This window comes from Aegilops tauschii, chromosome 1, assembly GCF_002575655.3.
Source record: "Aegilops tauschii subsp. strangulata cultivar AL8/78 chromosome 1, Aet v6.0, whole genome shotgun sequence".
In the NCBI taxonomy this organism is placed as follows: domain Eukaryota; kingdom Viridiplantae; phylum Streptophyta; class Magnoliopsida; order Poales; family Poaceae; genus Aegilops; species Aegilops tauschii.
In genome coordinates this window covers 225401092-225415978 of record NC_053035.3, presented here as the reverse complement: position 1 = coordinate 225415978, position 14887 = coordinate 225401092, and the positions used below count along the sequence as shown (strand labels likewise).

Here is a 14887-nt window from a genome sequence, read left to right as displayed (position 1 = left end):
TTCTCCAGAAAAAACCGTCAAAAAGTTTCGTAGCGTTTGGACTCCGTTTGGTACCGATTTCCTGGAAAACTAAAAACAAGCAAAAATCAACAACTGACACTTGGCACTGGGTTAATAGGTTAGTCGCAGAAAATAATATAAAATGACATGTAATTGCATATAAAACGTCCAAGATTGATATTATAATAGCATGAAACAATTAAAAATTATAGATACGTTGGAGACGTATCAGATGTCATTTGCGAAAAGAAAATAATTAACTAGGGTTCATAAGTGCCACCATTTGAGACCTCAAAGATTTTGAAGAATCCCCACGCTCCTGTTTTTTAACAAGCATGACAAACCTTCAGCTGCAATCAGAAACAAAAAGAATGTTACCCGCAAAAAATATATGAAGAGATACAGTCACCTTATCGTACTCCTCGGTGAAATTCCTTGAGCTTTTCCCCCACAAAAAAGAACCGAGAGTGAAACAGTAGTAACCACCAATAATGGATTGTACCCAACATGCATGCAGTTATCTGTTATGCGTGAGTAACATGGAAAGAATTCTTTTTTTCTTATGAGAAACACCTATAAATTTATTCATACTCATAGCAATTATAGGTATACTAATTTGGATCTAAGATCCAAGAAAATACAAAGTAAGTCATATGACTAAGAATAACAATGAAATCTCTTGAAAACACCTTCTTTGCGGTATCAATCTCTGCTTGAAGAGATACTCTAAAGACTTCGGTAAACAGGTTGTAATTGGACTGGAGCACGATGGTGTCACTCTTTCACCCGCACGGACATTATCAATAATGGTTTTTGAAAGCACTTCGAGTCGCCCATCCAAAAAGATGGGAAGCCTTGATCGATGAACGTACTTGGGTCGGGGATGACCACCCCCCCTAGAAGTGAAGGCGTCGAATCACTATATCTTCACCATGGTGTCGATGCAAGATTTCACCTCCACAAATAATCAGACCAACAAAAAAAACCTTGACACATCAACATAAACTCATCAGATCCGAATAATAGAATCTGCAAAGACAAAAAACTCTCTAACCTCATGGCACCGTCAAAAGGACGAGAGGAAAATTACTCGCAAAACTATGATAATCATTAGACGTTGATGAAGAACATAGAAATCTTGAAGATCTGAGGCCCCCCACCTCTCAGCGCCAAGATGACAGCTGGAGGCGAGGGGACTTTTTTTTTCTTTTTGAGAGGTGGGGACCTAAATTTCTCAGGCTACTACAAGCGGCAGAAGAAAAACCTACTTCTCTTCTATAGTACTCCCTCCGTCCGGAAATACTTGTCGGAGAAATGAATGTAAAACATTTTTTACATTCATTTCTCCGACAAGTATTTCTTTTTACATTCATTTCTCCGACAAGTATTTCTGGACGGAGGGAGTACTACATGGAAAGAAATCTCTAACCCAAACCAAAATCACATGCCGCCCTACCAAGCCCAACCAAAGCATCCAGACTGGCCCAAGCCCAAGCCCAAGCCTAGCCCGTGTCTCCAGTTCCCTTCGTCACCCGCGCGTCAACCTCCGCATCCTCGATTCCCCATTTGCCCTCGCCGCGCCTCGCCGATCCCCACAGCCCAGCGCTCCCACCGCCATGCCGGCAGCCGCCGCGCCCGCGCCCGCGCCACCGGCGCCGAGCCTGGACGCGCGTACGGGCGGCCGCGTCCTGCGCCGAGCGGCGGCGCACCTCCTCCACCCGGCCTCGCTCCCGCCGCTCCTCCTCGCGGCGCTCCTCCTCCTCCTCTTCCGGTCAGCCCTCTTTGCTGGCACGCTTCGCCTCTCCTCCTTCGCGGACCGCGATCCCGCCCTCCGCTCCCTCCTTCTCCGCCTCTCCCCTCCCGCCCAGCCCTCCCCGCCGGCTCCGCAGCACCACCTCCCCCGCCGTCGGTCCCCCTTCACTTCCTCCTCGTCCTCCCTCTCAGACGACGACTTCCTCGTCGGACCCTTCGACCCGGTCTCCTCCGCCCCCTCCAGCCGACGCAACGCCTCCTACCACAACATCTTCTTCACCTCCTTCTCCACCCCCAAACCCTACCCCGTACCCCTCTCCCAGCTGCTCCCCTCATCCGTTTCCCCCTTCCTCCTTGCCATCCACAACGACACTTCCTCGCAGAAGCCTGCCTCGCCCCGGGGCGGTGAGCTCAGGCTGCTCGACCTGACCAGGCGCGACGCTGCGGCGATCATCAACCTCCTCGCTCTGCTCTCGTCTGCTCACGTGCTCGCGATCCTCGGGTACATCACAGTGCACTCCATAGCTCTCGGCACGGTGTTCGCTTCTGTAGCGGGGCGCCACCTGCCTGAACGACGGCGAGGGTTCTTCCTTTCCGGTGCAGCAATGGGCGCTAGGAGGCTCACTGGGTTTGCATTCCTGCGGTGGGCGACTCGGGATGCGGTTGTGCAGATGCTCTGCCTCTGGTTCTTTGCTGACGTGCACGACCAGGCGCAGCTGTTCAGGCTCTTTGTGGTTGCCAAGCTCATGCCGTTTTCGGCATCTGCAAACCCATGGCTTGCTGCAGCTATTTCTGGCCCAGAGCTTGATGGCTTCTTCATTGCGTGGGCTCTTCTTGATGCTGTTGTATCGGTGTTGTTCACGGTGGTGCCATGGGTGGTTGCAATGGATCGTGATCCGCGTCCACCTGGCCGCAATGCTGTGAAGGAAGGCTGCTATCTTGTGTCATTGATGGCAACCGATGCCACCTTGATCAAGTGCTGGGAGACAGTGGTGTGTGGCAGCATGGGGCGGCTCATTATGGTTACATTTGGTGGCAAAGTTCTTGGCGGGTTCCTCCACTCATTTGCAGAGGTGTACTTCATGGTGGTGTGGCTGATGTTCTACTTTGCAGCAAGGTGTAAGGAATCACGATTGGGTGGCCGTCAGTTTGGACTGGAGGATGTGGCAGCTGCTCTCAGTTGATTCATTCAATGGCGAGTTGACATGGCCACATCACAGTCTGACATGGAGGCAAATCTACCTGTCGATGCATGAACAGAGGTATATTTCATACCTCTTAGTGCTCATTCATGCTGTAAGACTGGTCTTGGTGGAGTAGATTTGTGTAGTTCTCTTGATCTTCTGATTTGTGCTTGGATGATATATGATCCACATGAGGGAGAGAGAACTTGACAATGCATGTATGTACAGTTTTTGCCCTCTGTGTGCAATCCATGTATAGTCACACCATTTGGCATACAAGAAGGGTTGTTTGGTTCCCTTTCCAGTTTCCATGGGAGGTAAGATGCCTTGTGATAGGTTTTGTAGCTTCAGGATGACGATTGGACTTTATACAGGTCCTATGGTGGGCTAGCAGAATTTACTGAGGGAGGCTGAAACCTGTGATGTTTTAGGTTCGCATAGTGGTTATTCTCTGTTGATATCCATCATTTTGAACCTTTTCCATTAGAAGGCTACTTTATTTTTTAGACTTTGACTATCTATCAGTACCCCAGCTTGTTCCACGAGAGAATTGTTGGCACATTATTGAAATTCTTATGTCTTGCTTCTTTTGGATGGCAATGTGTATCTCCAGTTGCTCATTATTGAAATTGTTGGCTCATTATTCAAACACATCTCCAGCACTTTGGCGCATTCCCATAAGCAAACATCACATTAGGCTCTATTTATTGGAAAAGACCCAATGTCTACCAGCATCCTCCGTGTTTCTGGACTGGCCAGTTTCTTATTAGTAACCCTACCCACTGCATGTCAACTGCTCTACATCACTATGCAGTCGAATATTACGCTAGAAATGTTAAGGATGCTAGTGGATCACTGAAATATGTTTGAGTTCTTACAGTTCATTGATTGGTCATAAGAATGAGGTAGTCTCTCTGTTGGCAAGAAACCATTTCGTGACTAATTTTCATTTAATCAAAATATGTTCAGAAGATAAAGCTGACTTAAACAGAAAAACTAATTGTAGATCAAACCATTATGTATCAGGCTGCTATGCTGTTAGGGTTTGTTCTTTCATGACAAATGAACGCCATGATTTGCTTGTCTTGAAGTTCTTTTCTGGGTGTGGCTCTCTGGAGCAATATGATTATACTGTGAAAGTGCAAACACCCTCCGTCTCAGAATATAAGGCTTGTTAACTTGTTCTGAATTATATGGAATGGATGATTTAAATATTCAATTCTCTCATTTGCCCTCATCTAATTTACCTATCTTAATATACATCTTAAATATTCCGTTCTTTAATCCTTGTGCCTAGCCAAAGTACGCCTTATAGAGGGAGTACTAGGTACAACAAGCCAAATCCCATTTTTGCTTCTGCTTGTTTTTTGTTGCAAACCTGTTTAAGTTGACATTTCATTTGAATCGTAACTTGTACTTCCTCCATCCAAATATATAAGCCATCCTCGAATTTTGATGCTAATTTTGACAAGAGTTATATCTTATGTCATAAAAGCTATACTATCATAAACCTCTTTCAAATGTATTCATAGTCCATATCAAGGCATGCATTTGTCAACGGCTGATCTTGGTATGCATGTTTTTTTTTCAAGCATCGATCTTGGTATGCATGTTAGAACTAGCAAGCTAGGTATTGAGAAACGAAGGGAGTGTTGCATACTCAAGAGTCAATATTTGTTCTTTGCAATGTCAGTATTTTCATGCTATTGGAGTAACTGAGCATCTCACAAGGATATACGGCAAGATTCCAGTGGTATGTTGCCGCCACGTTTGATACGGGTTCAATGTTTACATGAATCTTCTGCATGATTATGCCAGCCTTATTTATTTATTTTTTCGGGTAAAAAGAGAGATTTAAATTAGCTCATGATAGAAGTACAGTCATGGTCGATGGACTCCGCAATTTCCTGAGGGGAATTATCAAGCCACACTGCCAGGAAATCTACCTAGCTGAGCTAAGCCATGGCTGACTGAATTTGCGTCACGGCATATTTTTACTACATGTACATCTCTTTCCTTGATAAGGTCATGTACTCCGTAATCCTTGATGCGTACCACGGCGTGTTTGGTGTCCTTGTGTTTACTAGCCAATGTTTATAGCATGTCATGTGCAAAATCATACATTGTTGGCGCTTATGTTGCTGTATGTGGTCAAAATTCCAGGGCGCAACAGACTTTTGAGTTTTACGGGGAAAAGGTGCTCCTTTTAGTTTGCTGCCGATGTGTCGTCCTCGATTTCTTGATGGTTATCTCGTTATGACTTGAGCAGTGGGACTTTGATCTATTCATCTGTTGATGTCCCGTATGGATGGATTGAAAAACGCCCACAAAGCCAACCGAAATGTTTTGATGTCCGGCATTCCTCAAACCCAGCCTATATGTGGACGTTTGGACGTCCCCGGATGTGTCCCTCATGTCGGATTCGACACGCCAGACCCTTCCTAAATTTCTTCAAATCGTCCCCAACCAGCCCAACATGTCCTCTTTATCTCCTCTATTATGCCTTGTTTGTGCTGTCCCTTTCCTAACTTCGTCGCCATCCTAACTCTGCCACCGTCCCAATCCACTGTGTCGTCACCGTCGGCCCCAAAACTCCTTCTGGCCGTACTTGCCGCCATCACACACGGTCATTGTTGCCAGACGTCGCCCCGGACGATGCGTCGCCCCGATCCTACTTCTTTGGACATTCACCCGCCTCTATTTGTTTGACGAAATGTCCGGACTGTTTTTTATTCTCATGCTAATTTTTAGGCAAACGATGGATTCATCGGATGATGACTTCAAGAACATGGAGCTTGACAAATTTGTATACAAAGAGTTCGTCGGATTCAGAGGACAAAGATGCTATAATGATGATGATGAGCATCCAAGAAGAAATGAAGAAGCATGTGGAGCATGTTATGACCTTCCAAGAGTAGGACAATTGTTCTTTGGGATAGGATCGCTGCCGCACAGCTTCTCTAGAAGGACTACTTCAAACCGAGCCCCACGTACGTTGAGAGTTTTTTTCGACGTCGCTTCCAGATGAGCAAACATTTGTTCTTGTGCGTACTGAATGATGTGGAGGAATAAGATCCTTGGTTCAATTTGAGGAAGAATTGTTGTGGACAACATTCATTCTCTCCTATGCACAAATGCATGGTTGCTCTTCAGATGCTTGCATATGGTATAGCCACATATGTCGTTGATGAGATTGTCCAGATGGGGGTTTGGACTGAAGAACTTGAGACAACCAACTGTCGAGCACACACAATTTTTTTTGACCTGGCACACACAAAAAGTTATTGGCAATTGGACATCTAGAGGTGTCCTAGGTATGTTGGTCCAGTTGATTGCATTCCTTGGCAATGGAAGAACTGCATGAAAGGTTTGCACGTGCAGTACCGGTCGCACCAGAGGCCACAATCATACTTCAGGCGGTGCCATCAAAGGACTTGTGGATTCGACATGCTTTCTTTGTCATGCCTGGTTGTCACGACGATATCAATGTGCTCTAGTAATCTCTGTTGTTCAAGAGACTTTGTGACGGGGCTGCTCTGGAATGCAACTACAATCTTAATGGACACAACTATAACATGGGGTACTACCTTTTTGTTGGTATCTATTCTCAATGGGTGGAATTTGTGAAACAAACAATGTCCTTTTGCACAAATGCAAGAAGGTGCTAGGAAGGATATGGAGAGGGTATCATGAGTGCTACCAACTCGTTGGTGTATTGTTCATGAAGCTGCAATGCTGTGGGAACCGAAGACATTATGGCAACGACAACATATTTTGTAATCTTGCAGAGCATGAGGACGAAGGAGCAGCCCACACAAATGATTTTGAGAAGCCCGGAGTACATGAACTTTCTCATTAATGAAGTATGTTGTGGTTTGTTCTAAAATTGGATTTGGAGTGGTGGAAACACATTAAACAAGTTTTCAAGGTCTCATAAGTACAAGATGGATTTTTTTACTATGAAGAGGACGGATATTTTAGAATTAATATAGTAGATTGAGTCAACGGATGCAAAATGGAGTGTAAGTTGGTGAAAATCAGTTTGGAACAAGTGAATTGAGCTTGTAAAATACAGTTGATGAAATAATCAGATCCTATATTTTTGTGAATTGTCTTTTTTTAAAGAAGGCAAAATATTTGTTTCTTGAATTAATTAAGAAGAAAAATAGTTGACTAGTTAATTATGTAAAACCAGTCGAAAACTGTCACGATCCGCTGAGCGGCACTGATGACCCACAAGTATAAGAGATCAATCGTAGTCCTTTCGATAAGTAAGAGTGTCGAACCAACGAGGAGCAGAAGGAAAGGACAAGCGGTTTTCAACAAGGTATTCTCTGCAAGTACTGAAATTATCGGTAACAGGTAGCTGAAATTATCGGTAACAAGTAGCTTGATAACAAGGTAATTTGTAACGAGCAACAAGTAGCAATTGTAACAAATGTGCAGCAAGGTGGCCCAATCCTTTTTATAGCAATGGACAAGCCGGAACGGTCTCTTATAGTAAGCAAGGTGTTCTCGAGGACACATGGGAATTATCATCTAGTCACTTTCATCATGTTTGTTTGATTCGCGTTCGCTACTTTGATAATTTGATATGTGGGTGGACCGGTACTTGGGTGCTGTTCTTACTTGAACAAGCCTCCCACTTATGATTACCCCCTCTCACAAGCATCCACAACTAAGAAAGAATAATTAAGATAAATCTAACCATAACATGAAACATATGGATCCAAATCAGCCCCTTATGGAATAACGCATAAACTAGGGTTTAAGCTTTTGTCACTCTAGCAACCCATCATCTACTTATTACTCCATAATGCCTTCCTTAGGCCCAAGTATGGTAAAGTATCATGTAGTCGACGTTCACATGACACCACTAAAGGAAGCAACAACATACATATCATCAAAATATCGAACGAATACCAAATTCACATGATTACTTATAACCAAACTTCTCACATGTTCTCAAGAATAAAAGTAACAACTCACTAATCATATTCATGTTCAAGATCATAGGGGTATTGAATATCATCAAGGATCTGAACACACAATCTTCCACAAAATAAACCAACTAGCATCAACTACGAGATGTAATCAACACTACTAGCAACCCACAACTACCAATCTGAGGTTTTGAGACAGAGATTGAATACAAGAGATGAGCTAGGGTTTGAGATGAGATGGTGCTGGTGAAGATGTTGATGAAGTTTGGTCCTCCCACGATGAGAGGGTTGTTGCCGATGTTGATGGCTTCGATTTCCCCCTCCCGGATGGAAGTGTCCCTGGCGGAATTGCTCCGTCGGAGAGCAAAAGTGCTCCTGCCCAGGTTCCGCCTCAAGACAGCAGCGCTTCATCCCGAAGTCTTCTTTTGATTTTTTCTAGGGAAAATGGCATCATATAGGAGAAGATGGGCCCAGGAGGCCTGCCAGGTGCCCCACAAGCACGAGGGATGTGACGCCCCCGATTCAATCGTACACTAATCATGCACGCAAACGTGTACGATCAAGATCAGGGACTCACGGGAAGATATCACAACACAACTCTAAAATATAAATAAGTCATACAAGCATCATAAACCAAGCCAGGGGCCTCGAGGGCTCGAATACAAGTGCTCGATCATAGACGAGTCAGCGGAAGCAACAATATCTGAGTACAGACATAAGTTAAACAAGTTTGCCTTAAGAAGGCTAGCACAAACTGGGATACAGATCGAAAGAGGCGCATGCCTCCTGCCTGGGATCCTCCTAACTACTCCTGGTCGTCGTCAGCGGGCTGCACGTAGTAGTAGGCACCTCCGGTGTAGTAGGAGTCGTCGTCGACGGTGGCGTCTGGCTCCTGGGCTCCGGCATCTGGTTGCGACAACCAGGTAGAAGGGAAAGGGGGAAAAGAGGGAGAAAAGCAACCGTGAGTACTCATCCAAAGTACTCGCAAGCAAGGAGCTACACTACATATGCATGGGTATATGTGTAAAGGGCCATATCGTTGGACTAAACTGCAGAATGCCAGAATAAGAGGGGGATAGCTAATCCTGTCGAAGACTACGCTTCTGGCCACCTCCATCTTGCAGCATGTAGGAAAGAGTAGATGGTAAGTTCACCAAGTAGCATCGTATAGCATAATCCTACCCGGCGATCCCCTCCTCGTCGCCCTGTTAGAGAGCGCTCACCGGGTTATATCTGGCACTTGGAAGGGTGTGTTTTATTAAGTATCTAGTTCTAGTTGTCATAAGGTCAAGGTACAACTCCGGGTCGTCCTTTTACCGAGGGACACGACTATTCGAATAGATAAACTTCCTTGCAGGGGTGCACCACATAACCCAACACGCTCGATCCCATTTGGCCGGACACACTTTTCTGGGTCATACCCGGCCGCGGAAGATCAACACGTCGCAGCCCTACCTAGGCACAACAGAGAGGTCAGCACGCCGGTCTAAATCCTATGCGCGCAGGGGTCTGGGCCCATTGCACACCTGCACGTTGCGTACGCGGCCGGAGAGCAGACCTAGCAACCTCCATTTCAAAGGAAGTTGCGTTACGTGGTCCAACCCGGCGCGCGCCGCTCAGTCGCTGACGCCACGAAGGCTTCGGCTGATACCACGACGTCGAGTGCCCATAACTGTTCCCGCGTAGTTGGTTAGTGCGTATAGACCAAATGGCCAGACTCAGATCAAATACCAAGATCTCGTTAACCGTGTTTAATTGATGTAACCACGGACACCGACCAGGGCCAGGCCCACCTCTCACCTAGGTGGTCTCAACCTGCCCTGTCGCTCCGCCACAAAGATCCACCCAGAGGGCCGTCAGGACAAAGGTCCTTTCAGTCCCCAATCCGTGAATCACTCGCGGGTGCTCCACGAGCCGACCCGACTTTAGTCACCACATGTATCATGTATAAAGTATATAAGTATATACCCGTGATCACCTCCCAAGTGATCGTGGCCCGATAGTATAGCACAGCAGACGGACAAGAATGTAGGGCCACATATGGAAAACTAGCATCCTATGCTAAGCATGTAGGATTGCAGGTAAAAGTAACAACAGTAGTGGCAAAGACAGGCTATGCAGCAGAATAGGATTAACGGAAAGCAGTAACATGCTACACTACTCTAATGCAAGCAGTAGAGAGTAGAATAGGCGATATCTGGTGATCAGGGGGGGGGGGGCTTGCCTGGTTGCTCTGGAAAGAAGGAGGGGTCGTCAACAGCGTAGTCGTTCGGGGCACCAGCAGCGGCGTCGGTTTCGTAGTCTACCAGAGAGAAGAGGGGGAAGAAACAATGAATACAATGCAAACAGATGCATAATGATGCATGACAAAGCAAACAACGGTGTCATGTGTGCCCTAACGCGGTAAGAGGTGATACCAGCGAAGGGGGGAAACATCCGGGGAAGTATCCCCGGTGTTTCACGTTTTCGGACAGATGAACCGGAGGGGGAAAGTTGCGAGTTCGATATGTTAGGGATGTGTGGCGGACGAATGGGCTGCGTATCTGGATTTGTCTCGTCGTTCTGAGCAACTTTCATGTAGAAAGTATTTTCATCCGAGTTATGGATTATTTTATATGATTTTCTAAAGATCTAATCATTTTCTGATTTTAATTATTTATTTAAATCCAACATTATCCAGAACAGTGAATGATGACGCAGGCATGACATCAGAGTGATGTCAGCAGGTCAACTGGTCGGTTGACCAGTCAAACCAGACAGGTGGGTCCAGTGGGACCTACATGTCATTGTCTGGGACACTAACAGGGGGTTTAGACTAACTAAATGGGTTAATTAGTGGGTGGGGCCCAGTAGTCAGTGACTATTTAGTTAATTAAATTTAATTAATGAAATAATTAGCATTTTATTTATTTACAAAAATGTTTTAAATGACACGGGCCCGCATGTCAGTGGCAGTAGCTGCCACATCAGCGCAGTTGACTTCGGTCTATGTGGCCAGTTGGGGCCCCTAGGCCCACATGCAGTGACCAAGGGGTGGGCCCCGGCGTGCCAGCTCAGCGGAGCCGCCAGAGTAGCTCCGACGAGCTCGCGCGCGGCGACCGAACACCGGCGAGCGTCGGGATTCGCCTACGGGGCACCAAATCGAGCGCGGCCGGGCGCGTTGGAACGGCAAGACGACGACGCGTCGGTTGGTGGTGGTCTTGCGAGCTGCGGTGGCCGGAGAAGGGCATCGAGCTCATCGGCGGCGAGGTGTTTCGGGCGAGCAACGACAACGGCGATGCGGCGCACTACTGGGCAAACAGAAGGGCGGGGCGAGGCCTACGTGCGCGCGCGAGCACAACGGCACAAGCCTGGGACCAAAGGGGTCACCAGACGGCTGCCGGCGACGAGCGCGTGCGGCGACGCGTTCGGGAGCTCGAGAAGATTGGAGCTAGGGCGAGCTAGCGAACAAACGGAGAGGTTGGGGAGGATCTACGGGGCGCGGTGAGTGCAACCGGCACGGGCCCGTGACCATTTGGTCACCGGAGACTCGTCGGCGACGAGATCCGCGGCGGAGCGTTCGGGAGCTACGGCGACAGCTAGCTAGGGCGCGCAAGAGAGGGGAGGAAGCGGGGGCTCACCGAGCGGCACACACGGTGGCCCTTGGGGGTTTAGTAGCTGCAGGGGCTTCACCGGAGTTGGTGAAGAGCGGCGGCGTAGCTTGTCAGACCAGAGGAGGAAGACGGCGGCGTTGTGGGCGTTGCGGTGGCTCCGGACTCCAACGGGGTGCACCGGTCGAAGCAGCGGACGACGGCAGAGCTGCAGGACTTGCCGGGGCGACGAATGGACGATGGTGGTCGCGTCTTCTACGGCGGCGAGGCCATGGCGGCGCTCGGATGCGGTGGGGAACGAGGGGGGAGCGAGGTGGATCTGAGGGGAGAGGGAGAGGCGGAGAGCGGGGCGAGTGGGAGAGGGGCCTGAGGAGGCGGGGGCGCTGGCGATCTTATCCCCTCCTCGACGCCGGCGAGGGGGTCCGGTGGCGACCGCGCTCTGTAGCGGCACGCAACCGAGGAACAGGAAGAGGGCGCGGTGCGGGGAACTGGGCCGGTTGGGCTAGCTGGCTGCTGTTGGCTAGCTAGGCCTTTCGGCCCAGGGGGAGGGGGTTTCTTCCTTTTTTTCTTTTTTTTTCTTTTCCTTTTCTGTTTTATTTAATTTAGGGCATTTAAGTATTTTATAAAATTGTGTCTTCTACACCATAATTACCTATGCCATATTTGGCACTGTCCGAACATTTTTGTTTCAACTTTTGAAAACTTTGGGTGTTTTGTCACTAATTCATTTTTGAATTTGAAATGTTTTGAACTAACACTTGATTAGCAACAGTAACAGAGGTGACATGGCATTATTAGGAGAGTTTTACTGTAGCCTAATTATCTGGGCGTTACAAATCTCCTCCACTACAAGAAATCTCGTCCCGAGATTTAGGAGGTGGAAGGAAACAGCGCGGGGTATTCATCACGTAGGCGATCCTCACGTTCCCAAGTGGCTTCATCTTCAGAATGGTGCGACCACTGGACTTTGAGGAACTTGATCGCCTTCTGACGTGTGCGGCGTTCAGCTTGGTCGAGAATGCAGACCGGATGCTCTTTATAAGAGAGGTCCTGTTGCAATTCGAGCACTTCATGATCCACTGCTCGGATTGGGTCCTTGAAGCATCGGCGGAGCTGTGACACGTGGAACACATCGTGAACCTGAGAAAGGTTCGGCGGAAGCTCCAGTTGATATGCCACTTTTCCACACCTTTCCAGAATAGTGAATGGGCCAATATAGCGAGGAGCTAGCTTGCCCTTGATCCCGAAGCGGTGAGCACCTTTCATTGGTGTAACTCGAAGATAAGCCTTTTCGCCAGGTTGATAGACCATATCTTTATGTTTACGGTCATACTGACTCTTCTGATGTGACTGAGCAGTCTTGAGATTCTCACGAATAATGCGGACTTGTTCTTCGGTATGTTGGATAATATCCGGACCGAAGAGTGGACGTTCCCCAGTTTCTGACCAGTTCAGAGGGGTTCAACACTTTCGTCCATATAACACTTCGAAGGGGGCCATCTTCAGACTAGCTTGATAGCTATTATTATAAGAGAACTCAGCATACGGGAGAGATCGCTCCCATTTCTTGCCGAAGGAAATAACACAAGCTCGAAGCATGTCTTCGAGAACTTGGTTGACACGTTCAACTTGCCCTTGCGACGGAGGATGAAACGCAGTACTGAATGACAGATGAGTTCCCATAGCTTCTTGGAAACTTGCCCAGAATCTTGAAGTGAATAAGCTGCCACGGTCTGAGCTGATAACCAATGGAATACCGTGGAGTGAAACAATCCTGGACATATAGAGCGTTGCCAGCTGACTAGCAGTGATCGTTTCTTTCACTGCCGGAAAATGTGCAACCTTAGAAAGCCGGTCAATGACGACAAGAATTGCATCATTACCTTTCTGCGATTTGGGAAATCCAGTGACGAAGTCCATCTCGACATGGTCCCATTTCCATTCAGGAATAGAGATAGGTTGCAGAGTTCCAGCAGGCCTTTGATGTTCTGCTTTGATACGACGGCAAACGTCACACTCGGCAACATAACGAGCAATGTCTTGCTTCATATTAGACCACCAGAATCTTTGACGAATATCTTGGTACATCTTTGCACTACCGGGATGAATAGACAAAGGCGTATCATGAGCTTCTTTCATAACCTCCTGTGTCATATCCAGGGTTTTCTCTGCACATGGCACCACTAGGCGGCCCTTGAAGTACAAGGTGCCATCATCAGCAATAGTGAAGAATGAGGGCTTTCCTTCTGCGAGGTAGCGCTTAATCTTGTGGGCTTTAGAGTCATATCCCTGTATTCTCTTGATGGAGTCCAAGAGATCTGGTTCGACAGCCAGGGTATTGAGGGAACCCTGGGAAACAACCCGGAGGTTCATCTTGCGAAACTCCTTAGGAGGGGGAGCGAGTGCACCCGGAGGAACAATATGGAGGTTCAGCTTTCTGAATTCTTCAACAAGCGAGGGCTAAACTTTGTGAACCTGGAGGTGGTTGCAGTAAGACTTGTGGCTCAAGGCATCAGCCATTACATTAGCCTTGCCTGGCGTATAGGAAATACCCAAGTCAAAGTCTGCAACAATCTCCATCCATCTCTGCTGACGGAGGTTCAGGTCTGGCTGAGTAAACAGATACTTCAAACTTTGGTGGTCAGTGAAGATCTCACAACGATTACCGAGAAGGTAATGTCGCCACTGCTTCAGCGCATGAATGACAGCAGCAAGTTCGAGGTCGTGAACTGGGTAGTTCTCTTCATGAGGGCGCAATTGCCGAGAGGCATAAGCAATCACTTTGCGGTCTTGCATTAGGACACAGCCTAATCCTTGACGGGAAGCGTCGCAGTAAATGACGAAGTCCTTAGTATCAGGTGGAGCAAGCACTGGAGCAGAAGTCAACTTGTCTTTGAGTGCCTGGAAACTTTCCTGACATTTGTCTGTCCATTGGAACTTGACGCCCTTATGCAACAGGTTAGTTAGAGGCCTGGCGATCTTGGAGAAGTTCTCGACGAATCGACGGCAATAGCTGGCGAGACCGAGAAAACTTCTGACTTGCTTAACGTTCTTGGGAGGAGTCCAATCAAGGATAGCCTGGACTTGTTCAGGGTTGACGGAAATACCATCCTTAGAGATGACATGCCCAAGATAGGTTACTTCGGGTAGCCAGAATTCACATTTGGAGAACTTGGCATATAGTTGATGCTCTCTAAGCTTTTCCAGAACAAGACGAAGATGTTCAGCATGTTCTTCTTCATTCTTGGAAAATACCAGGATATCATCCAGATAAACCACGACGAACTTGTCGAGGTAATCCATGAATATATAGTTCATCGGACGAGAGAAGGTGGCTGGAGCATTGGTTAAGCCGAAAGACATGACGTTGTACTCGTATGAACCATATCAAGTCACGAAGGCGGTCTTTGGGATATCC

General features: G+C 47.6%; 1 protein-coding gene across 1 annotated transcript; it reads left to right on the top strand.

The window, feature by feature from the left end:
• The first annotated feature begins 1555 nt into the window (after positions 1-1555).
• On the top strand, positions 1556-3374 carry LOC109771327 (uncharacterized). The gene has a single exon (XM_020330013.4). The coding sequence runs from the start codon at positions 1617-1619 to the stop codon at positions 2934-2936; it is 1320 nt and encodes a 439-aa protein (XP_020185602.3). The 5' UTR covers positions 1556-1616; the 3' UTR covers positions 2937-3374.
• The last annotated feature ends 11513 nt before the right edge of the window (positions 3375-14887 follow it).